Here is a 26552-nt window from a genome sequence, read left to right on the forward strand (position 1 = left end):
TCATGGTGCGTCGTCCTCTTTTTCCTTACGGTGTATTTCATGCACTGTATCTTAAGATACGCAACCCAACTAACACCATCCATCCGAGGAGCAGATAATGTAAGTTGGTTTGGCTAACTTAAAGTGCATGAAATATTTTTCCGGGTCAGTTTTATTTTGTCCATCCTAGGGGTAACACTTAGAAGCGACAAGAAAGAGCAGTTAAGTCTGTATTGGGGAAGGTGGAGTGACGACGTACATTTTTTCAAGGGCTCTGAGAAAATGCAGTGCATCTGCAAATAAAATATTATATAAAACACTAGAGCCACTATTTCTACTGTATTGTTCCAGGAATTGGACAATAATAAAAGAATGATCGACAACAGATCCCGAACGAATTCAGAGACACTGCTAGGATCTTAACATGGCGATACACCCCAAGCGAAGGTGTAACACAAATTTTGAAGGATCCTGAATAGAAATCTCTGGAAGAAAGACGACATGGTTATCGCAAAACTCTGTTGCGTAAATTTAGAGAACCTGTATTCGAAGAACACAGTGCGTCCGTTACGCTCTCACCATCGTATATCTCGCATACGTATCATAACAATAAGATAAGAGAGACTAGACACTGCAGAGAGGTCAATAGCGTGAGGGTACAGAATTTGGCTGAATTGTGTACAGTCGTCTGTAAAGGGCAGAAGTTATTCGATCAAGTGATAATAAAAGACTAATGAATCGATATAGCAAGGGCGATATGATATTATGCATTAAAATAATTATTTAAATAAAAATCTTTTAATATAACATGTCCTCAAAAGGACTAAAATGTATAAAATAACTTCTCCTAGACGCTTACAGGCTCATAACCTCATGCAGATAGTCCTGAAAATTTGTGCTTATGAATTCTGAATAGCTACGACAAGACTTGTATAATTTAAAACGAAAAACGTAGTGTGCATCCAATAGATAGTTGATGTGTAATATTTCATGTAAGTCTCTAACAGTGTCGTTGCATTGCAAATGATTTGAAGTGTTGTGTGATTTTTCTCAACCACAGTTACTGTCTACTGTCTCCTTACTATTATGTATTGCATGTGACCCACGTTTTTCGTTCTAAATTTTACAAGTATTGTCATAGCTATAAAAAATTCCACAAGCAGAAGTTTTCAGGGCTGCCTGAATGGAGTTAGGAATCTGTATGAGGCGGGGGGTGGGGGAGGAGCGGGGGTGGTCGGTGAAATTAATTTACACTTTTTAGTCCTTTTTAAAAATGTGTCACATTAAAATCTTTTTATCCAAATAATTGTTTCTGCTGTTTACTCTTGCGTGTGTGAATTTTTTCAATCGATTTCAAACATTTTGATGAGATAACAACAGAGATATGTGGTAAATTTCAGGTTTATTTCAGCTTCCCTTCACCTGAGTCAACAAAAATATTTCTCTCTCCTTCGTATATCTAGTGAGAAGACCGTGAAGGTAAAAATGAGAGAGAATGGAACTCACCCAGAGCCTTACCAGCAATCGTTTTTACCGCGAAACATTCGCGGCTGAAGAGGAAATGAAGACTGATTGATTGATTTGAGGGAGGGGACCAAACAGCGAGGTCATCGGTTCCATCAGATTAGGAAAGAAACTATCCCGAATTTTGCCTGAAGCGATTTACTAAAATCACAGAAAATCTTAATCAGGATGGCCGGACGCGGATTTGAATCATCGTCCTCCCGAATGCGAGTCCAATGTGCTAATCACTGCTCCACCTTGCTCCATGGAAATGAGGGAAAAACAATGGTACACAAATTACACACCAGACAAGAAAGCGAGTTAATATTGCATTGTCATCCGGTTCTGAGCTATGCTGAACGTTTCAGGTCTCTAGTTCATCGGCAAGTCAGTTTAATATCAATTGCTAAATATGTACCGAACAGACAGGAAAGCAAAGTACCCTCCGCCATACACCAGACAAGAAAGCGAGTTAATATTGCATTATCATCAACTTTTGAGCTATGTTGAATTTTTCAAGTCTCTAGCTCATTGGAAACTCACCTTGAAATCAGTTGCCAAATTTGTATCGAACAGACAAAAAAAAAGGATGTTTCCAGAATGAGATTTTCACTCTGCAGAAGAGTGTGCGCTGATATGAAACTTCCTGGCAAATTAAAACTGTGTGCCCGACCGAGACTCGAACTCGGGACCTTTGCCTTTCGCGGGCAAGTGCTCTACCATCTGAGCTAGCGAAGCACGACTCACGCCCGGTCCTCACGGCTTCACTTCTGCCAGTATCTCGTCTCCTACCTTCCAAACTTTACAGAAGCTCTCCTGCGAAACTTGCAGAACTAGCACTCCTGAAAGAAAGGATATTGCGGAGACATGGCTTAGCCACAGCCTGGGGGATGTTTCCAGAATGAGATTTTCACTCTGCAGAAGAGTGAGCGCTGATATGAAACTTCCTGGCAGATTAAGTTCGAGTCTCGGTCGGGCACACAGTTTTAAACTGCCAACTACGAGGTATCCACTGTCGGATGGCCGAGGGGCACACTGCGAGGAAAGTGCCCTGTGCACATTCTCAACACCAGTAGTGGAGTCTTAACGGAACTCTCACTACATATGTTTTTGGATAGGGTCAGTCTTTAGCAAAACACTGTAGAGGCAGAGGCAAACGACCTCCAGAAGAAAATATTGGCAAGAATCCTTGTGAATATTCAGCAGAAAACTGGATGCTTATAGAAGAGCACCACGACTCACCGGAAGATGACGCAACCGGAGCCCTTGGGCGGCGCGTTCCACATGACCTGCACCTCGGTTTTCGGCAGGTCGTCGGCCTCCGAGATGGTGTTGACACACTGGTCGTTGAAGGTGGTGAGGGAGTCGCCAAACAGCTGGAAGCTGCCCACGCGGCGCGGAGACGCGTCTGCGCGCGGGTCCTTCGGCTCCACAGTCAGCATGAAGCGCGTGAACATCTGCAGGCGCCCGTGCGTGCGCGAACCCACCAGTGACACTGCAACAGCACGAGTGGACGGTGTTTAACCGAACTATTAAAATAACACCCTTACTGAGTCGTAAATGAGACGTTCCACGCTGTACTCTATTACGAGGGTCCCTCCAAAAGAAATGCACACTATTTTTAAAAAAAAATACAGTTTTCATTCTGCATGTGTGAAAGTTTTACAGTGTGTAGATACATCCTTCCCGCTTGTTTTCAAACTTAGTTCAACCTGTTCCCGTGAGTGGCGCCGTCACAGTATGTCTTCAAGATGGCTGCTACACTTGACGTTCGTCAGAAGCAACGTGCTGCCATAGAATTCCTGTGCTGTGAAAACGAGACAGTGGGAAACTTCCACAAAAGGTTGAAAAATGTATATGTAGATGCTGCTCTCGATCGCAGTAGTTAGTTGGTGGGAAAGCAGGTTACGTGATGAAACCTGGCACGGCAACATTGAGGATTGTCCTCGCAGCAGCACGCCCCGTACTGCACACACTCCAGACAATGTGCAGAGAGTTAACGAATTGGTGACTGCTGACAGACGCATCACAGTGAACGAATTCTCACGATACCTTGGGATAGGGGAAGGAAGTGTTTGCAGAATACTGAAAGTGTTGGCGTTAAAAAAGGTTTGTGCCATGTGGGTTCCCAGGATGTTGACAGTGGCTCACAAACAGAAAAGAAAAACGGTATGCAGCGAACTTTTGGGACAGTACGAGAATGGTGGAGATGAATTTATTGGAAGAATTGTGACAGGTGATGAATCATGGCTCCATCATTTTTCACCAGAGACGAAGAGGCAATCAATGGGATGGCATCATGCAAATTCATCCAAGAAAAAAAAATCAAAACCACACCTTCTGCTGGAAAAGTTATGGCTACGGTGTTTTTCGATTCCAAAGGACTCTTGCTTGTGAACATCATGCCAAGTGGAACCACCATAAATTCTGATGCATATGTGACGACACTGAAGAAACTTCAAGCTCGACTGAGTCGTGTTCGACCACATCGGCAAAAGCAGGATGTTTTGCTGTTGCACGACAATGCACGGCCATATGTCAGTCAAAAAACCATGGAAGCGATAAAAAAAACTCGGATGGACAACACTGAAACACCCGCCTTACAGTCCTGACCTGGCTCCATGTGACTATCATCTCTTTGGCAAACTGAAAGTCTCTCTTCGTGGAACAAGGTTTGAAGATGATGACTCCCTTGTGTACGCTGTCAAACAGTGGCTCCGGAATTTTACTGTGCGGGTATACAGGCGCTGGTTCCAAGATGGCGTAAGGCAGTTGAGAGGGATGGAAATAATACGGAGAAATGAAAATATTGTTCCTAAAGGATGTATCTACACACTGTAAAACTTTCAAACATGTAGAATAAAAGATGGATTTAAAAAAAAAAAGTGCATTTCCTTTGGAGTGGACCTCGTACATATTAGAAGGGTGGGATGTATGGGAACGGGAGATTGGAAAAAATTGGAAGATGTGTTGGCCACAGTTGACAGAATTCAGGCTGGGCTACGATGGCATTGAGGTACCTTAAGGCAACATCTGTTGGGCCGCGATGGACTGAGCTACTTTAGGAAAATATCTGTGGCACCTTTGGTGCGTAATGTATCGCCTGGGATCCCTGATGTCATAGTGCTTTTCGACTAGCTTGTCGTAGCTGGTCTACATTCACCTCAGTGTGAATGGCGAACAGTGGCAGGGACGCGAATCTCTGGGTGGAAGGTGAATGTGGGTACTGGCCGCACAGCTATCCCCTTACATATTAAAAACAGGTATGAAGTCTTTCCCATTGCTGTTAAGTACATCTGAGTGAGCACAGGAAGCCTCCTCTGTTGGAACTAGGATCGATCTTCCTGAAAGGTTCCAGAGAAGCGCGGAAGGTGCGTTCGTTGGTCACTGGGAGTTCCATCGTTAGCCGAGTAATGAAGCCTCTTGAGAAAATAGGAGGCAGGGTGGGAAGGATCTTTGCGGTATTCATTCCAAGCTGAATTTAAACATTTCCAGGGGCAGATGTGGACTCTCACCACAATTTATTGGTTTATGAACTGTAGATTAAAACTGAAGAAACTGCAAAATCGTAGGAATTTAAAGAGATGAGACCCGAATAAAATGAGTCAGAGGTTCTACACCGTTCCTGAGAGAGCATTAGGGAACGATTGACAAATACAGAGGAAAGAAATACAGTAGAAGAAGAATGGGTGGCTCCGAGAGATGAAATAGTGAATGCCGCATAGGATCAAGTAGGTAAAAAGACGAAGGCTAGTAGAAATCCTTGGGTAACAGAAGAGATACTGAATTTAATAGATGAAAGGGCAACATATAAAAATGCAGTAAATGAAGCAGACAAAAAGGAATACAAACGTCTTCGAAATGAGACCGACAGGAAGTGCAAAATGACTACACAAGGATGGCTAGAGGACAAATGTAAGGAGGTAGAGGTATATATCACTAGGGGTAAGATAGATACTGCCTACAGGAAAATTAAAGAATTCTTTGGAGAAAAGAGAACCACTTGTATGAATATCAAGAGCTCAGATGGAAACCCAGTTCTAAGCAAAGAAGGGAAAGCAGAAAGGTGGAAGGAGTATATAGAGGGTCTAAACAAGAGCGATGTACTGGAGGGCAATATTGTGGAAATGGAAGAGGGCGTAGATGAAGATGAGGTGGGAAATACGATACTGCGTGAAGAGTTTGACAGAGCAAGTCCAAAAAAAGGCCCCGGGTAAAGACTTTACAGCTACTGATAGCCTGGGAGAACCAGCCATGACAAAACTCTACCATCTGGTGAGTAAGATGTATGAGACAGGCGAAATACCCTCAGACTTCAAGAAGAATATAATAATTTCAATCCCATAGAAAACAGGTGTCGGCAGGTGTGAAAATTACCATCAGTTTAACAAGTCATGGCTGCAAAATACTAACACGAATTCTTTCAGACGAATGGAAAAACTGGTAGAAGCCGAACTCGGGGAAGATCAGTTTGGATTCCGTAGAATTGTTGGAACACCTGAGGCAACACTGACCCTATGACTTATCTTTGAAGATAGACTATGGAAAGGCAAACCAACATTTCTAGCATTTGTAGACTTAGAGAAAGCTTTTGACAATGTTGACTGGAATACTCTCTTTCAAATTCTCAAGGTGGCAGGGATAAAATACAGGGAGCGAAAGGCTATTTACAATTTATACAGAAACCAGATGGCAGTTATAAGAGTCGAGGGCATGAAAGGGAAGTAGCGGCTGAGAAGGGAGTGAGACAGGGTTGTAGCCTATCCCCGATGTTATTCAATCTGTATATTGAACAAGCAGTAAAGGAAACAAAAGAAAAATTCGGAGTAGGAATTAAGATCCATGGAGAAGAAATAAAAACTTTGCGGTTTGCCGATGATATTGTAATCTGTCAGAGACAGCAAAGAGCCTGGAAGAGCAGTTGAACGGAATGAACAATGTCTTGAAAGAAGGATATAAGATGAACATCAACAAGAGCTAAACGAGGATAATGGAATGTAGTCGAATGAAGTCACATAATGCTGAGGGGATTAGATTAGAAAATGAGACACTTAAAGTAGTAGGTGAGTTGCTATTTGGGGAGCAAAATAACTAATGATGGTCGAAGTAGAGAGGATATAAAACGTAGACTAGCTATGGCAAGGAAAGCGTTTTTGAAGAAGAGAAATTTGTTAACATCGAGTATAGACTTAAATGTCAGGAAGTCGTTTCTGAAAGCATTTGTATGGTGTGTAGCCATGTATGGATGTGAAACATGGACAAAGAAGAGAATAGAAGCTTTCAAAATGTGGTGCTACAGAAGAATGCTGAATATTAGAGCACTTGCCCGCGAAAGGCAAAGGTCCCGAGTTCGAGTCTCGGTCGGGCACACAGTTTTAATCTGCCAGGAAGTTTCATTAGATGGGTAGATCACGTAAGTAATGAGGAGGTACTGAATATAATTGGGGAGAACAGGAAATTGTGGCACAACCTGACTAAAAGAAGGGACCAGTTGGTAGGACACATTTTGAGACATCAAGGGATCACAAATTTAGTGTTGGAGGGTGTCGTGGATGGTAAAAATAGTAGAGATAGGCAAAGAGATGAATACACTAAGCAGATTCAGAAGGATGTAGGTTGCAGTAGTTACTCAGAGATGAAGAAGCTTGCACAGGATAGAGCAGTATGGGGAGCTGCATCTAACCAGTCTCCGGACTGAAGACCACAACAACAACATGGTAGATCTTCAGACCGAAGACGGGTGCTAGTCTATCCTGCGCAAAACTTTTCATACCTGCGTAACTACTGCAACAAGTTTGAAGCAACTAACTGTATTCGATTTTTGGTCTCTATCTACTATTTTTACCCTCCACCCACACTTCCCTCTCTTACCAAATAAGTATTTCTTGATGGCCAAGATGTGTCCTGCTTACTGATTCCTTCTTTTAGTGAGGTTGTGTTATAATTTTCTTTTTGTTTCTATTACGATTCAGTACAGAATTCTTCTGTTACACCAGTTTTCTAAAGGGTCTATTCCTTTCTTGTCTAAACGATATGTAGTCTACGTTTCACTTTATTTCAAGGTTATGACGTATATAACGTTATTCAGTATGTTGGGCTTTCATAAATCCGAGATGTATTGCGACCAATCGATCTATTCCAAATCTACTGCTTCAAATGAAAACCCCTTTGTTCGTCATAATCTTAACTGATTTCTACGTGATAGAAGTCAAATACACAAAACTCCTTGATATTATTCATCCCTTTACATATTAATCCTTTTACTTATATTTACATTATCAGTTTTCTTCGTGCGGTTAAAATTTTTGTATTTGGTTTCCTTTTAGAAATCATCCCCAGCTTTACTAACATTTGTTGGAAGTCAGAACCACATCTTATTGCCAGTGAGACAATAGTATTTTTGGAGACTAGCTTCCATCAACTACCCCTGCGAAACCTGATATTTAGTAATTAAAACACAAACAAAGACGTATCAGTAACTTTCATAACATTTTATTTAGAGGAAATGCAAGTACTGTTTCGTAATCCCCTAAGCAAACGAAATGGTGTGGTGTTGATCATAATAACATCGTTAAATTTTTATTTTGGCGTTTTTTTAGTGATTCTTATTTTTGTATGTTTCTACCCCTTTCCGCTCCTTTCAATCCCGTCAGTCATATTATAAACGCAATTTGCACGTGAGTAGAACCGACAAGTTCTGAGGGTCTCTCAATTTCATTTGGATGCAGAGAACTATCCGTATTATTAGCCATCAACATAATTTCAATTTTCACATCGTAATTCTGACTCAGGGCTTGTCTGATGCCTTGGAAAGGACATCACTAACCTTAGAGTAAAAGCAACAGGCTCAGATAAAAGGGGGTCTTTTTGGCAGTAGTGCCTGCCTAGCCGATTACTGTGGCTTGTGCCTTGGCAGATGCTTGAGCAGACGACACACGTGTGTTTGTTTATAACGTGGCGCTGCATTGTCTTTGCACATGGTGAAGGAGGCAACACTGACTCACAGGGGCAGCAATGTATTTCAGTCGTTCTGTGCATCGGTGTGGTGTTATTTATGAACAAAACTGTAACACCTCAAGATGATGCCACTGTCAGTTACTTTGCTGCCCTAATAGCGAAACCTGTCAACCATCGCGACCAGCTCGTGGCTTTGCCTCTGGGCAGTGTTGGCTGTCCGCGTGGGCCGGCTAGAGTTCGCGGGGTTATCTGGCGCTGTGTTCTGGTCGCTGACGTAAAGCCCTGCCTCTGCGTCCCTTTATCTGCAGTTTCCGGGAAGGCGTCTGGCGGCTGACTAGTGCCTGCGGGCCGGTGCTCCAAGAAGCAGCGACGGATGCACGGCCGCCCCTTGAGGTCAGGGCTTTGAACGCGCCGGTGGCGTGGCGGAGCCGTGCCGAAGCGATCCTGCGCCCCTGGCAGGTTCCCAAAGCTGCGCTCCCCTACCTCTTCCCCCACCCCCCATTCCGTAAAATTACCTTATTGTAATTTTCTCTACGCAGATTCAGCAAATTTTATAATTTTATAAGTAAGTTTAATAAAAATGAAAAATAATCGAAAAAGTACATTAATGAATGGCGGTTATGAAGAATATTGCGCACAACAGATTAAATGTATCGGTGTAGTACATAAATAACAAACTGTGTAAACTGTCTATAAATTTGAAGGTAAAACAAAAGCTAATGTAAATTAATTTTCGTTGTGGTTGTTGTGGTCTTCAGTCCTGAGACTGGTTTGATGCAGCTCTCCATGCTACTCTATCCTGTGCAAGCTTCTTCATCTCCCAGTACCTATTGCAACCTACATCCTTCTGAATCTGTTTAGTGTATTCATCTCTTGGCCTCCCTCTACGATTTTTACCCTCCACGCTGCCCTCCAATACTAAATTGGTGATCCCTTGATGCCTCAGAACACGTCCTACCAACCAATCCCTCATTCTAGTCAAGTTGTGCCACAAACTCCTCTTCTCCCCAATTCTATTCAATACCTCCTCATTAGTTATGTGATCTACCCATCTAATCTTCAGCATTCTTCTGTGGCACCACATTGCGAAAGCTTCTATTCTTTTCTTGTCTAAACTTTTTATCGTCCACGTTCCACTTTTATTCATGGCTACATTCCATACAAATACTTTCAGAAACGACTTCCTGACAGTTACATCTATACTGGATGTTAACAAATTTCTCTTCTTCAGAAACGCTTTCCTTGCCATTGCCAGTGTACGTTTGATATCCTCTCTACTTCGACCATCATCAGTTATTTTGCTCCGCAAATAGCAAAACTCATTTACTACTTTAAGCGTCTCATTTCCTAATCTAATTCCCTCAGCATCACCCGATTTAATTCGACTACATTCCATTATCCTCGTTTTGCTTTTGTTGATGTTCACCTTATAGCCTCCTTTCAAGACACTGTCCATTCCGTTCAGCTGCTCTTCCAGGTCTTTTGCTGTCTCTTACAGAATTACAATGTCCTCGGCGAACCTCAAAGTTTTTATTTCTTCTCCATGAATTTTAATACCTACTCCGAATTTTTCTTTTGTTTCCTTTACTGCTTGCTCAGTGTACAGATTGAATAACATTGGGGACACGCTACAGCCCTGTCTCACTCCCTTCCCAACCACTGCTTCCCTTTCATGTCCCTCGACTCTTATAACTGCCATCTGGTTTCTGTATAAATTGTAAATAGCCTTCCGCTCCCTGTATTTTACCCCTCCCACCTTCGGAATTTGAAAGAGTATTCCAGTCAACATTGTCAAAAGCTTTCTGTAAGTCTACAAATGCTAGAAACGTAGGTTTGTCTTTCCTTAATCTATTTTCTAAGATAAGTCGTAGTGTCAGTATTGCTCACGTGTTCCAATATTTCTGCGGAATCCTAACTGACCTTCCCCGAGGTAGGCTTCTACCAGTTTTTCCATTCGTCTGTAAAGAATTCGTGTTAGTATTTTGCAGCCGTGGCTTATTAAACTAATAGTTCGGTAATTTTGACATTTGTCAACACCTGTTGTCTTTCGGATTGGATTTTCGTATGATGTATAAAAAACAACAGATTTTCTTTGTTCCTAATACGGTATTAACAGCGCATAAATTATTAATTAGAAACAAATAAATTCGGAGATGATAAAGTATCCATGTCCAGGAATCGTATTTTTGTTATAAATTTACTTTAGATTTCTTTTGAAGAAGCAATAGCAGTGGCTGGAGGGGAAATATAATTATATCCACTATCTGGTCAAAGATCCAGACTTGCGCTAGTAGATATTAATAGGAGGGTGATTCACATTTTGGTTTTAGAGCGGCTTCAGTTGTGCTGAGGACACTTTCAGTGAGGTGTCTGAATGTCTATGGAGGAATGGGACGCCATTCTTGTTCAAGAGAAGAAAATACCGAAGGTAGCGATGTTGGACGCTGGAGCAAACTCGACGTTCTAAGTCATCCCAAAGGCATTCCATTGAATTCAGGTAGGGACTCTGGGCAGGTAGTCCATTTCAGATGTGTTACTGTCCACATATCATTCCCTCACAGATGCTGCTTTATGACAGGGCGAATTATCATGCTGTTACATTCAATCATCGTCTCCGACCTGTTATTCATCTGTATACAGTACACAGTGCTATAAAACCTGTTGGTATCCTTCCAAAGTTAACGTTTTCTTAAACGTAATAAGTGGGTTACACCCTGACCACGAAAAACACCCCCATACTGTAATGCTGTCTCCTCACTACTTCACTGGTTGCACTGCAAATGATGACAGACAACGTTCTCAAGGAATTCGCCAAATCCAAACACTTCCATCGGACTACCACACGGTGTACCATGATTCATCACTCCAAATAACTCATTTATAGTCACCCACTCCTCGACCACCTGTTCCCCATTTCGCCTAACTTCGCGGTTGTGTTAGGTGAACTGTTGGTAGCACGCTGGAACCCATGAGTGATTTCTTCTCCTTATTTCATGCGACTTTTTATAGACATCCTCCGCAATGCTCTATCTGTCTGCTGGTGGTCAGCTTTAGAAGGTTTCAAATGCCCCTAACGGAATTGTTTCTCAAGTCACATCCAAAGAACAGTCCACTTTCGAAGTTACTGATCTCTACTGCCCGATCCTTTCTGCTGTTAACTGTTTTCCTACTGACAACACAGTGCATCCCGCCTCCTGATACTTTTGATCAAAAATGATTTCAAGCGAATTACTGTCCAGTTGCTCCGTCGCAGACGAAGTTATGCGTAACTTGAAGGAACTGAACCTTACATATCAATCAGTGTGCTCCGCTGTACTCAACGCTGTTGACTCGGGGTCCCATCTGTCCGTGAGACAGCTCTGGCGAACGGATGTTTCGCGGTCACGTGAACATGAGATCACGCTCCAAAACAAGAACGGCAGCAATACTTATTTACGTTGATTTATCACGATAGAGAGGTCGGGTTTTTAGAACGCCGGAAGACGCGAATTCATAATAGCTTGTTTTCGCATACTTCTTTGAAGGAATACTTCATCGCCACAAATACACGCTAAACATTGGGACACAGCTTACGTAGTGATCAGCGTGCAATGAACTGGTGATGACACGACTCTGTGATAAAGGTTACGTTAGGGCCAACAGTAACAGACGAATCGTCAGCCATGCTGTGATGCTGGAAGGTCCATCCGCTTTCCTTGGCTTCTTTTACACGCGCGACTTTCTTGTCTCTATCTAGAACTCGTGGCAAGTGAGTTTACTGCAGCGGATCTGGCTTATTATTCCTGAACTGCAAATCGCTGATTTTGCTAATTATGCGACAGTCCCAGAACTGCGCGTGTTGTGAATGGTGTCTGCTGTATGGTTAGATAGGTGAACGGTGAAAGTAAGGTTACGACAGACCATCCGTCTTACAAAAAGTCAAACGTAGTAAAAGAATTACGGAACTAGTGATGGTAGTAGAATCCATTAGTGGCTTAGCCAGAATTCAGAGTGGATGTTTTTAACTTCCCCACATAGCTATAACTGAAAGACAGCAACGGTGTCCTTCAAAAATTTCGGAACAGCAATATTTATCTACTCAATAAAATATATACATACAAAACCATCAAACAATATTTAGAAGGCAGTATATAAGGCGTTTTTATTTAATACCTTGTGCCTTGTTTTCCTCCCAAGCGCCAAATAACAACCAAAATGTTTCCTGCTTCAGTAGAGCTGACTTTTCTTTGTTGGAAACAAGTTTCATTAAAAAATATTTTTCACTAGCGAGTGGATATAATTAAAGTGCAGCGACTCACGGAGGACCAGTCTGAGCTGTATTTATCGCATGACAGTGAAACTTGGTAAATATGATAACGCGTTAATGCGGAATCGATATCCGCTGGAAAAAAAAATTGGTTTCAATTTCGGCCACCAGGTGCAAATCTGATACGATATTGCACTGTCTCTGTTATTCCGTATTACGATGCAATGATGCTTTGAGCATGCATGCGTGTTCCTGTGCTATTCCTTTGGAAATGCATGCATGTCCAAAGGAACAGGCACTGCGGCGACTACAGCCGTTATGAAACACATGAAATGTATTCGCAATTGCAAATAAGGAAAACCATCAGCAGTACGGGGTTGCCCAGAAAGTAATGCACTGAATTTTTTTTCTCACGTGAAAACAATACTACGAATGCGAAACGTTACGTATGTATTATTTGATGTTTCCTGAGTGAGCACGCCATGTTCCCGTCACTTCCGACAGATAGCGTAGCTGCAGGATAGTTTCAAAATGGCGGCTGTAGGTGATGTACGTTACAAGCAACGTGCTGTCACTGAATTTCTCTCTGTAGAGAAAGAAACTGTGGGGAATATTCACAAACGCCTATAGAGCATTTGCTGTCGACAGAAGTACAGTTAGTCGCTGGGCACGGAGAGTGAGGTCATCAGAAGGCGGTTTGGCGAAGCTCCACAATTTGCAGCGGTCGGGGAGACCATCCACGGCTGTCACATATGACATGTTGCATTAAGCTGATGTCATTCGCGAAGACAGATGCATTACGACTCGACAGTTGGAAGACATTTTGAGGATGATGGCCGGCCGAAGTGGCCGTGCGGTTAAAGGCGCTGCAGTCTGGAACCGCAAGACCGCTACGGTCGCAGGTTCGAATCCTGCCTCGGGCATGGATGTTTGTGATGTCCTTAGGTTAGTTAGGTTTAACTAGTTCTAAGTTCTAGGGGACTAATGACCTCAGCAGTTGAGTCCCATAGTGCTCAGAGCCATTTGAACCATATTTTTTTTTTTTTGAGGATGATGAGGAGATGATTCAAACAGTGAAGCATTGGCTCCGCCACCAGATTAGTACCGACAGGGCATACACACCCTTGTTTCGCGCTGGAGGAGGCCATAGAACGGGATGGACATTACGTGGAAAAATAAGGTGTGTAGATAAAACACCATTCTTTCGTGTGTGTAACTCTCATTATGCCCAGTAAAGAACTGTTGAAGAAACAAATGTGGTGCATTAATTTTGGGCAACCCTCGTATAATGGAATGATGACAATGAAAATATGTGCCGTACCGGGGCTTGAACCCGGTTTTCCCGGTTATCGCGACGGGTCGCCTTACCATTTTTTTTTTTTTTATTTTTTATTTTTTTTATATATAGGTAAAAAGCTGAAACTTCCTGACAGATTAAAACTGTATGCCGGACCGAGACTCGAACTCGGGACCTTTGCCTTTCGCGGGCAAGTGCTCTACCAACTTTTTTTTTTTTTTTTTTTTTTTTTTATTTTTTAAATTGAATATTTACACTCTGTACAGTCCAGAGGATTGTAAATCTAGGACAGAGACAGAGGCCTTTTACGAACAGCTGCAAGAAGTTATCAGTCTCATACCTTCAAATGAACTAACAGTGTTATTGACGGAGTCTAATGCTCGTATTGAGAATACTGTCGTCCTTAAACAATGATTTCATGAACACCTTCTAAATGATAATACTGAAGTTATAATAAACTTACAGTCAAGCAACGAATTGGAAGGAGATAATACCTTTCACGATCACAAAGAGCAGTATAAATACGCTTTCCAGAACACAAGAGCACATAAATCTACAACAGAATATATTTTCAGGAACAGGAACATCCATCCCAGTTAATGAAACTTCCTGGCAGATTTGTGTGCCGGACCGAGACTCCAAAGCGGGACCTTTGCCTTTCGCGGGCAAGTGCTCTACCATCCTTTTTTTTTTTTTTTTTCATTACGCTTTTTTTTTTTTTTTTTTTTTTGAACAAAAAAAAGTTTCTCAAAGCCAAAATCAAATTTCTTTTTCCTTAAGGAACAAATTGTGAGGAATAAATAAGGAAAAGTTTTTTTTTTTTTTTTTTTTTTTTTTTTTTAAAGAAAACAAAGACTCCGATTATACTGGTTTCTCCTTCCAGTAAACAAAAATGCGTCTCCTTCGTCTTGTTGGCGAAGAAGCAATCCTTTGGAACAATAAAATTTTTCTCAAAACCAAAATCAAATTTCTTTTTCCTTTAAGAACAATCTATGAGGAAGAAATAAGGAAAAGCTTTTTAAGTCGTCATGCGACTTGTAGTTAAAGTCTAGTTCTTACAGGAGCTCCTGAAGTGTATCCGCCTACAGCATGCCAGCTCGTCCAAACATGTCTTCTCATGGCGTAGGCGTGGGTTCTGGGTAGCAGATCTATTCAGTTCGGTTCGTTTTATACAGTTTTCAGCTTCTCAGGGCTTGGACGTTCCAGCTACTAGGTGGGTCATCGAAAGTGCTCCGTAAGAAATTAGAAAAATATTGTTTATAGCGTGGGTTGCGTATCAGGACGCAGTGACGTTCGTTGAGATAAGTCCAATATCCTATCGTAGACTTGTCGCCTGAAGTAAAAAGATAGCGGATCGTGTGGCCACAGATCCAATTCACAGAGTTAGTTTTGGCGGAGGGGTAGAAAGTCTTATCGGGGTACAAAAGCATGTGGACGTCGATCTGAGCCGGTGTCCGGCGAGTAAGAAACGCCAAAATTCGCCGCGCAAGTGTCCAGACGTCTAGCGCTGTGCCACAGTGGAACCGGTGGACATCCGTGTCATCCACGCCACAGTGGGTGCAGACGGATGAATCGGCGAGATGGATGCGGTGCAGACGATCTCGGTTAACTTGTTTGCCATTCACGGTGATGTACCACGCTGATTGAACGTCTGATGCGAGAAAACGCGCATGGATCGCCTTCCATATGTGTCGCCACACGTACTGTGGATACTTACGTTCGATGGGGTTGGACGGGCGGCACTGTTGTAACAATTCGGAGACTGTTTTCGTGAGGTACAAACGTGGGAGTGGTAAGGACCGGTAGATATAACTGAACTCCAGGAAAAATCGTTGGATATAATAAAAGGGGGTTGGAATGGTCGATATCAGTACTGGGGCGGACAAGGAGGCCGGTGCAAAGTTGTGAAGCAGGAGGCTAGTAAGGCTCTGCGGGCAACGATGCCAAAGTTTGAGTTGGGAGCTGACGTATAGTGCCTTGACACGAGTCGGCACGTGGATGAGTCCCACCCCGCCACGATCTCGTGGCAGTGCAAGGGATTCATACTGCACCTTGAATAACATCCCCGAGCTGACGAAGGAGCCGAAAGCCATCAACAGTCGTCGCGCCAGGAGATTTGGGACTGGTAGTACTTGAGCCACGTGTGGTATACGGGAAGCATGATACATGTTCACGTATTGCGCGCGTTGGATAACGTCGAGAGCTCGTAGCCGGTTATCTGCGAGATTTGCTCTGATTGTCTGTAGCAAGCGTCTACCATTGATAGCCGCTGAGCGGCGCAGGTCTGCTGTGAAATCAAGTCCAAGACACCGTATGGTGGCGGCGACACTAAGGGGGGCAGCGCATCTCTCCGGCAAGCCCTCACCAATGAGCAGGACCTTGGATTTTGACACGTTGAGGCAGCTCCCCGACGCTTCGCCGTAAGTCGCCACCCATGTCAGTGCTGCTCGTACTTCATCTTCACTGCGCAGATATAGTACTATGTCGTCTGCGTAGGCTGTACAACAGAAACGGTGGCCTTGCACAGCCATGCCTTCCAAACGTTGACGCATGCCCTGGAGCAGGGGTTCCAAGGCGAAAGCATACAAAATCGTGGAAAGAGGGCATCCTTGCCGTACAGATCGTGCGATGACCAGGGACGGTGTAAGCCGACCATTGTACATGATTTTAGATGTTGCACTACTCAACAGGCGCATAACCACTGTTACAAAACCGCCAGGAAAACCCATATGCTGAAGAACTGTCCGTAAATAGAAGTGGTCAACACGGTCGAAAGCCTGGCTAAAGTCCAGTGAAGCCAAGGCGCCAGGGAGACGCTGATGATGCGCTAATGCTATCATGTCTCTGTAACGGCAAAGGGCCGTACGGATGTTGTTGTCGCCTCCTAGGGAAGTCTGGTCGCAGGATGTGACGTAACGTGCGACCTTCTTGAGTCGCGATGCCAGTAGCCGTGTGAATATTTTCATGTCGCTGTTGAGCAAAGTAATTGGTCGATAGTCCTGTACCCTCGATAACCCGCGCGGTTTATGTACGGGGATAATAATTCCTTCTAGAAAGGCGCTCGGGACCACTGTCCTCGGTGACATCAGCTCTTGTGCGATTGCCGTCCACGTGGAAGCCAACAAATACTGAAAACTTTTATAAAATTCGATGGGTATGCCATCAGGTCCAGGAGACCTGTTATCGGAACCCGCCTTGATAGCATCTACCACTTCATCTGTGGTTACGTCGTCTTGGAGGTCATGCACAGCATCCTCCGGAAGAGTGTTCGTAGTGAGCTGAGCGACTTCTGTGATCAGTGTTGCAGAATGCGGTACGGCTGCGTATAGCCCGGCAAAATGAGCATGGAGAGCACGACCGATGCTTTGTTGGGTGTCGTGCCGGCGCCCTTCCACATCAGTGAGGACTTGGATCAGAGCTCGTCGTCGTCGTTGTCTTTCCTGAAGGAGGTGGTACATCGACGGACGTTCTTGAGGGATTCGATTAGAAGCTCGAGAACGGACTACAGTGCCTTCCAAGTTACGCCGCATGATCAAGGAGATCTGCGCCTTCGTGCGATGGACCATCGACTGCCGGGCTGGCGAGAAAGGCATCGTCGCACAGTCACGTAGAATGGTGTAGTAGAAGTGCAGGGTATTAGTTTGCCACGCCTTTAATTCCTTCCCAAAACTCATCAGAGTCTTCCTGAGGGTCGGCTTTGCACAGGAGAGCCACCATGATAAGGTGGAGTCATAGGCTTCTCGACGATGGTGGCAGCGTGCCCACGCTTCTTCGACCATACGGCGACAGTCTGAGGAGGTCAGGTGAGCGACATTGAGTTTCCACAGACCACGACTATGCCACACTTGCTGTCGGGCGAGAGTGACGTCACAGAGGTATGCATAATGGTCTGAAAAGGCCAAGGGCCAGACTTCCGCATGACGTGTGCCATCAGCAAGGGAGCGGGTAACGTAGATGCGATCTATGCGGCTTGACGAGTGAGAGGTGTAGAATGTATAGCCCGGTTGAATTCCGTGGAGCTTCTTCCGTGTGTCAACAAGTCGGAGACGGTCGATGACCACTGAGAGAGATGCACAAGGGGAATGTCGCGGGAGTTGGTCCGCGGGCTCTTGTGTCGAGTTAAAATCCCCACCGAGTACCAAATCGTCCTGCGGACCGGTGAAGAGGGGTGTGACGCTTTCGGCAAAAAAAGTTTGTCGGTCACGACGGCGGCCAGTGCCGGACGGAGCGTAGATATTAATAATACGCACGCCGAACAGTGTGAGGGCCATACCTCGCGCAGTGGGGAGGTAGATGACGTCCTCTGCAGGGAGTCCGTCGCGTAGCAGGATGGCGACGCCGCTACCGGTATCGGATGCGGGGGAAACATGGGCGTTGTATCCGGTGGGAACTAGGAAGTCAGCCACAAACACCTCTTGTAAGAGTGCTATATCCACATCCGCAGAGTAAATAGTGTCTCTGAACATGGCCAGTTTATGGGGGGCACGAATGGTGGCAAGATTCATCGTGGCGATACGGTATTGCTGCGTGCGGCCATCCTCATTATGTGCAGAACGTGCGGTAGAAGTAGCCGGCAGGGGGAGACCCGCCGGTGGTCCCGCAGTGGTGATAATTACTGGCGGGGCGCCAGCCCCAGTGTTGCCGAGGTGGACTCCTGTGCAGACACGCTGGCAGTCTGTTCCGCTTCTTCTTCAACGTCATCGGCCCAGGAAGCTGACGACGTGGACATGTGACGGTCACGTACTTCCGGAACGGGTGTTGTGGATTCCGCAACATGAGTGGCAGGGGGACCGCCGTCATCATTCGTTGACAACGGCGAGGACACGTCCCTGGCTGGGTGAGTAGGCGTCACAGGAGGGGCTCCTGTTGCTGCCACATCGCGTGACTGGACGCAATGTGGGAGATCACCGTCAGACATCAGGTCGACATCTCGTGGGGCCGTCTGAGAAAGGGCGTCATCGGAAGGTGTTCGTCGTCGTTTCCTGTGTTTGCGAGGCGACCGCTGTTTTCTGATGTGGCCTTCTGAATCAGAATGTGGTCGCCCGTCGTCTGACGCCGAACCCGTCTGGACAAAGGCAGACGTCGGCACGACACCGAGGTCGACGTCCATGGTTCCAACAGGAACATCGGTTTCGGTCTGCAAACCGGACGGTCCTGAAGCGAGCACTGGAGGCGACGCCGTGCTTGTGTCCTCGGCGCGTTGTGCTGCGGCGGGTGGCGTTGACGATGCTGCTGGCGCAATCGAGATTGGTACGACGGGGTCCTGTGCAACCTTGGCGTAGGTGATGGGTAAGGACGTGACCGTCGAAGCCTGGGTCTCGTCACGTAACGGCGTCTGTATTAAACGGCGGTGTAAGCATTCGGAACGTACGTGTCCCTCCTGGCCACATCCTGCGCACGTTCGTGGCTGTCCATCATACATGACGATGGCCCTCACACCGCCAATCAGGAGGTACGATGGGACATGTTTCGTCAGCTCAATTTTTATTTGCCTGACGCCATTTAATACGGGGTAGGTCGTAAATGTTTGCCACTTCTCCGCGACGTGACCCAAGACGGTGCCATATGGTTGGAAAGCGGCAATGACCACATCCTGAGGCACCTCGAACGGGAGTTCAAACACCCGCAATGTCCGGAGACCGAATCCAGCATGGGCGACCGTCACAGCACCCATATGTCCATCAGAGTGCTTAAATTTTAGTCCGGTGGCATGACGGTGAATTATGTCATTGCAAATTTCCTCCGTCGACATCTTGATGTAGACAACACTTCCAGTGATGGAAAAATGTATGCCGATTACGTCCTGGGGGTTCAAACGTAGATCCTCACGTATGAACTGTTCGACTTCGAAAGCTCTGGGTCGCGGATGTTCGGCCTGAAACGTTACTTTGATCGTTGCACGGCGGTACGAGTGCGCCATGGTGTACGTTAGTACTGGACTCGATAGATACAAACACCGCGACGCGGAAGTAAACACCGCCAAGAGCGGAGCGTCACACGGCGCGCGGAGCAGCTCCGCACGCTAGCACGGCTGCGAGCCGACTGTACCATTAGGCTATCCGAACACGACTCACGGTCAGATTCAATGTTCCGTTGGTCATCAACCATGTGTCTACAAAGTGTACTCGTACATCCGTCATGTATATTCCCTTACAGGCGAGACATTTTACTTGAAAGTCGCTTGCCCGGTGTCGGCGAGTAAATATGATACTGGAGTGCCAGTGTTATTGTTTTGGACATGTAAGCATACTCGGAACGTTATATACTGACGAAGCAGCACGTGTCTCGGGTAGTGCTAGTGCTCACGCCCTGTCATGAGAATTGTCCACCCAATGGTGAACAGTGCGGAAAGTTTTGCGGTCTGTTTCACACTGTTACTCGTATCAGATCCAGATGGTACAGCAGCTGAAATCTCATGATCCGCGCCAATGTTTCAAATTTGCTCAGAGGTTCCTGGCACAGATTGAAGTTATAACATGCAGCCGGGCAATATTGGATGGATTGACGAGGCACATTTTACACTAAAGGGTGCCGTAAACACACAGAACTGCCGAATTTGCGGTACTGTTAGACAACACGTTGTGTACAAAGAGTTATTGTACTCACCGTTATGTAACTGTGTGGTATAGATTCACAAGCATCTTCATTCTCGCTCCGTTCTTCTTTGAAGAGGATACACTCAGACAGCCTGTCAGGTGTACTGTGACGTCTACACATTATCGAAACCTTCTTATACAGCATGTGACTCCCACTTTGGAAGGGCGCAAACGTGTGGAAACCACTGTTTTCATGCAAGATGAGGCAACGCCTCATGTCGCTCGCTCAGCGAAAGAGCTGCCTAATGCAACCTTCCAAGAATGTCACCTCCACAGGTTTTTCCACGCGCACCTGGTATGGGTACATGTGACTTTTGGCTCTAGTGCTACACAAACGAACGCTTTTACCAGGACACGTGACTCAGGTTCTGCTGGAACTGGTGCGAGCAACTGTTGATCATGTCGCTTTGCGTATGCAGCAACTTTCGATGTCTCTGGTGCTTGTATTGAACAATTTATGTAAGCGGCGCATTATAATAAAGCCAACAATATGCCTTTCTCACTAGTTTGGCCTTTTCTGTCCACGTCCTGTTCCTAATAGAACACATATGGAAACATTTCTAACCGTCTATCTTCTATTCACGACGCCAGATTTGCACCTGGTGCCTAAAATTAGAACTAATTTTTCTTTCAGCGTAAATTGTTTCTGCATTAATATTTTAGAATACGTACCAAGTTTCGCTGCCATACGATAAAGGTTCTCTGTGAGTAGCTTCACTGTAAGTATTACCACCTGGTACTTATTCTTCTTTGTCCATGTCTAATAAAACAGAAATAACTTTTTGGTTTCACGTAGCTGGTTCCTCTTGTGGGAGAACAGGTCAATGGAAAAATCATATCTTCGAGACAACTTCGCAATGTGTCACGAAAACAACGAACGAACGTGTGTGAAATCTTATGGGACATAACTGCTAAGGTCATCAGTCCCTAAGCTTACATACTACTTAATCTAAATTATCCTAAGAACAAACAAACACACCCATGCCCGAGGGAGGACTCGAACCTCCGCCAGGACCAGCCGCACAGTCCGTGACTGCAGCGCCTCAGACCGCTCGGCTAATCCAGGGCGGCGTCACGAAAACAAAGTAAACATTAAATTAAATATTAATAAGATACAAAGTCCATTACTGTAACATGAATGAACGAAGCAAGCGTAGTTAACATCCGATATTAGCATGGGACGACCGCCTCTTGTCTGTCCGCATGCCTAGTTATCAGCATATTCACGTTTTTAGAATTAAACATTCAGTTGGCCATTGACGAGCAACTCTAGATGTGAATGTCATGACACGTACCCACCACGAGGAGTTAGTTTTCACCAGAAAGCAATAAAAACAGCTTTATGCCCCTCTGACCGAATCGCGTCTCTCGCTGATTTGTTGTCCTCCTGCGGAACATTTTCTGTCGATATCGATGTCAGAATGAGAAACGTGTGGGCAGTTCCTGATACAGCACTTACTAACAGGCAGTGCAGTTTTGTACCTCTCGAAAGGCATTACGTGTTATCGGTACTGCTATCCTTCACAGAGGAAAGTCAGTCTTGACAAAACTAGTTCATTTCGAATGTTGGATGTATCAGACAGGCGAAATACCTCAGGGCTTCAGAAATATCGTATTCGGCTATTGACAAAGAAACTAGGTACAGACAGGTGTAAATATTACTAAATAATCTATATACGAATTGTCTACAGAAGAATCGAATTACTGGTAAGGCGACCTGGGGGAGGATCAGTTTCGTCTCAGAAGAAGTGTAGAAACACAAAGGTAATGCTCGTTCTATCACTTATAAGGTCAGGAAAGAAAAACGAACATTTATAGCGTCTGTAGATTTAGAAATGGCTTTCAACGATGTCGACTGATGTACATTCTTTCGTATTCTGATCAGCTATAAAATGCTGGAGGTGGAAGGTCATATATAACATGCACACAATCCAGACTCCAAAAATAAGAGTTGAAGAACATGAAAGTGAGGCTGGGTTGAGGAAAAAACGAGACAGGTTAGTAGTCTAAGGTCCTTGTTTTTCAATCTGTACATGAACAGTGCCATAAAGGAAACAACGCCGATGGCACTTTCGCTTGTCAGAGACGGAAAATAACTTGGAAGATCAGTTAAACGGAATGTACAGTCTATCAAAACTGGTTGTATGAGTGATGAAATGTTTTCGGTTTTTCAGTCGAGCCGTGGAGCCGTCTTGTCGCAACGTTTCGATGAGTTTCCTACTCGTCATCTTCAGAAAAAGATAAGGAAAACTCGTCGAAATATTGCGAGTCCACGACTCTGCTGATAACCGGTAAGATTTCATCAATGAAATTCGTCGAGAACACTGCTTTTCCGTATGGTTACATGATGGCCATCAAGAACAGTAAAACACGAGTTACAGAGAGTAGCCATGTAAAACTGCTGCAGCCATATTACATCACGAGACTTTAAAAAAGTAGACGAATTAAGCAGTTGCAGGGGGAGGGGGGGGGGGGGAGCACAATAACAGACGATCTCAGAAGTAAAGTAGATAGAAAATGTAGACCGGCATTAGCAGGAAAAAAGATGCAATATCTTAACATCGACTGTTAGCTTCAACGATTTTTTTGTTGTGTACCGTTATAGAGATGCGAAACGTATAAGTATATAATACAGACAGGAAAAGAATAAAAGTGTTTTGGAATGTTTACAGAAGAATTCTGAAAACTGGATGTGTAATCTGTAACACAAGAAGAGGTACTTCCTGGAAACGGAGATGAAAGTGCTTCGTGGCACAAATGCGCTAATAGAAGAGGTGGGGTAACCTGTAGATTACAACAACAGCGTTGGAGAAATGTATAGTACAAAAAGCTCCCGTTTTCGACTGGACGATTACATTCCATTACACACATCTGAGGTGTTTTGCGAACTATGTTCCGTTTGGAATCCAAAAATTAATCTGGCGAAAGACGGACAAATGAAAAAGTTTAAGAAATTTATTCGCAACTAAGGAATCTTTCTGACATTAGATGCATTAGGTATGAAGATATTATCTGTTGGAGACACACGAAAATTTGTACCGGTCCTGGACTTGAACCCGGATTTCCCGCTTGTCGGGAACGGCGGCCTTAACCTCTTCGGATATCCGAACACGCTTTCAGGACCGACACAAGTAAAATGAGAATGTAATCCCAAATTCATTAGATTGTCATTGGAATGACCATGTTCAAAAGCGAACTGTTTAATACCTGCTAGATGAGCAAAGGTTTTTAAGGGCTAGGTTATAGAGAGTCTCACGTGGTAATAAATTGTTAGTGAGTAGCTTCGTTTCTTCGAATCGCCATACGCTGTGTCTTAAGTTCGTTGATTAGACTTGCCAAGGATCTGAGGCAACTTTACTTTCTCGTGCAGCCGAGACTGCTAAGGCATGCCTGTGCGATTTGTAGTTGGTTAGACGTAAATGCGCTTACAGCGACTGCCACAATATCCTGGGTTAAATTACACATGTGCACGCAGTGCCTCATGGCATTAGGGCCTGTTGAAGTATTGATGATGATCCGTTCGTCGTGCGGTGGACGGGAGGGATTGGGGGGGGGGGGGGGTTAAGCTTACTCTATAGACGATATCACCCTCTCCCTTGTCTGCACACAATACAATAGAAATATGACACCAAACTATACACACATCCATTACTGCCACCAGCACTCAACATACATACTTACGACAGAGCGTGAGGAAAGAGGCGAAGTGCACGGAGAAAGAAACTTTTTTGTCATAGTAGCTGAACCTACTCCTCGCGGTCTCCCTGTTAACAATAAGGAGCGATTCTTTCTTTCTTATTTATTACTACATGTTATGTTAACCAGGGACCTAGAAACGACGGAGAGGCTCCGTCCCGTCGCAGCCGCAGTGGTCCGCAATTTCAGAACGACTACCGCAGTCCACTTCATCCCTCCGCCGCCCCACACCGAACCCAGGGTTACTGTGCGGTTCGGTCCCCGGTGGACCCCCCAGGGAACGTCTCACACCAGACGAGTGTAGCCCCTATGTTTCCGTGGTAGAGTAATGGTGGTGTAGGCGTACGTGGAGAACTTGTTTGCGCAGCAATTGCCGACATAGTGTAGCTGATGAGGAATAAGGGGAACCAGCCCGCATTTGCCGAGGCAGATGGAAAACCGCCTAAAAACCATCCACAGACAGGCCAGCTCACTGGACCTTGACTCGAGTCCGAAGAGTGGATTCGTGCCGGGGACCGGCGCTCCTTCCCGCCCGGAAAGCCGTGTCTTAGACCGCACGGCCAACCGGGCGGGCTATTACTACATTAAGTGCACACTTTTCCTTGCTCTAAGCAGTTTAAGTGGAGGAACCATTCTAACAACTTACGTGCCAAACACGGAGTGAAAAAAATGTACACTCGTACCTGCATATATTTCACTTTAATGTGTATAAAATGCTACATCTCGGATGGAAATTCGTTTCAGTGCAGCGTTTTAGGCCCCTTGATATCAATATTTCACCACAAAATTTGTTCCTTCTTGGCGCGATTCACCTCACCACTGCGGGGAACAGAGTATCACCGTTTGTTGATTCAGCAGATCAGAAGAACAACTACAACTCCCTCCTGAGTCATTGTGTAAAATGGTACAGAAGAGCCGTAAAAGATCTGCTGCTTAGTACGAGCATTGCAAATGCTGTGCTTGTTTCAATGAACTTGGAATTAAAAACTTCCGTCGTCCAGTTCAAAGAAAAAATTGTTGAACAGCCAGCAAGTGTCAGCTTCAACGATTCTGATATTCCTACACAAGTAAGAACTGCTAAGGCTGTCATCTATTGGGTAGGTGGTTTGACCCTAGTGCTTACCCGGCATGGACGTATAGTACGTACTGTGCCGTTGTCTTACTCCAACCTGACCTCTGAGTGGACATCCCAGATAGTTTAAGGTAGACTCCGAATCACTGCGTAATTTGGCATTTTTCACATTAACATGTCTTTGCCAGAGGTGAAGCATGCGGTAACTTGGCAGAACAGAACCTACGACGGACCGGCAATCGAAACTCGGGCGTCTGGACTTGTCTGAGACTCGCCCCCTTGGGCCAGCGAGCTAGCCTACAAGACTACAGAGGGATCCAACCCTCCGCTTGAACAATATTGGTGGGCTTGAGCGACAAACATTTTGTAATGCTTATGAATCGGGGAAGAAATACATCACGATGAAAATTGTACAGACTGAATTCAAAGATCTAGATACTCTTCAGAGTGCATAGATTTGTGATGTGATCAGTAAAATTACACTGTTCAGAATATTTCTTTTCTACGAACTTCATTTCCTTTTTGTATTTCTCATTGTCTATTAGAAGATGATTTTAAACTGTAATAAAAATAACTAACTGATGAAATGCGCAAAAAGAGTAGAGAAAGATATTACAGAACTGAATGTAATTAGCGAAGATTGGTGGAAATAATTTTACAAAAAAAATGTGTAAATAGAAGATTCAGAATTGAGACAAAAGAAGAGCACACATAGTAGTACTGTGGATTCAGTCACTATAGAAGAACTGCAAAGATTGGTGGAAATAATTTTACAAAAAAATGTGTAAATAGAAGATTCAGAATTGAGACAAAAGAAGAGCACACATAGTAGTACTGTGGATTCAGTCACTATAGAAGAACTGCAACCAATTTTAAAAAGTATGAAAACAGGAAAGTATGTGGACCTCTTTGCATTAATATGGAACTTCTAAAACACTACTGTATATTTTGTGATTTTAGTTTGTTACATTTATTTAATGAATGTTGGTAGAGTACGAAAATACCGAAACCGTGAAAAATTGAAGAAGTTTAAAGAGCTTAAAGAAATAATTGTAAAAATTATAGAGGAATCAGTCTCCTAAACCTGGACTATAAAATATTCGAAAAAATTAATAATAATAGTCGGTAATAACACATCTGAAGAAATGACAGCCAGTAAGGGAATTAAAAGGGCTGTAGACTGTCATCAACCTTTTTAAGATGAAT

General features: G+C 44.5%; 1 protein-coding gene across 1 annotated transcript in view; it reads right to left on the bottom strand.

The window, feature by feature from the left end:
* The window catches only part of LOC124605481 (spondin-1), a 216365-nt gene that overhangs the window by 64550 nt on the left and 125263 nt on the right, over nt 1-26552 (bottom strand). Inside the window, exon 3 of the mRNA XM_047137202.1 lies at nt 2725-2977. Within this exon, the coding sequence (XP_046993158.1) occupies nt 2725-2977 (253 nt within the window). The remainder of the gene's footprint in view (nt 1-2724; nt 2978-26552) is intronic.

Source organism: Schistocerca americana, chromosome 3, assembly GCF_021461395.2.
Source record: "Schistocerca americana isolate TAMUIC-IGC-003095 chromosome 3, iqSchAmer2.1, whole genome shotgun sequence".
NCBI classification, from domain to species: Eukaryota; Metazoa; Arthropoda; class Insecta; order Orthoptera; family Acrididae; genus Schistocerca; species Schistocerca americana.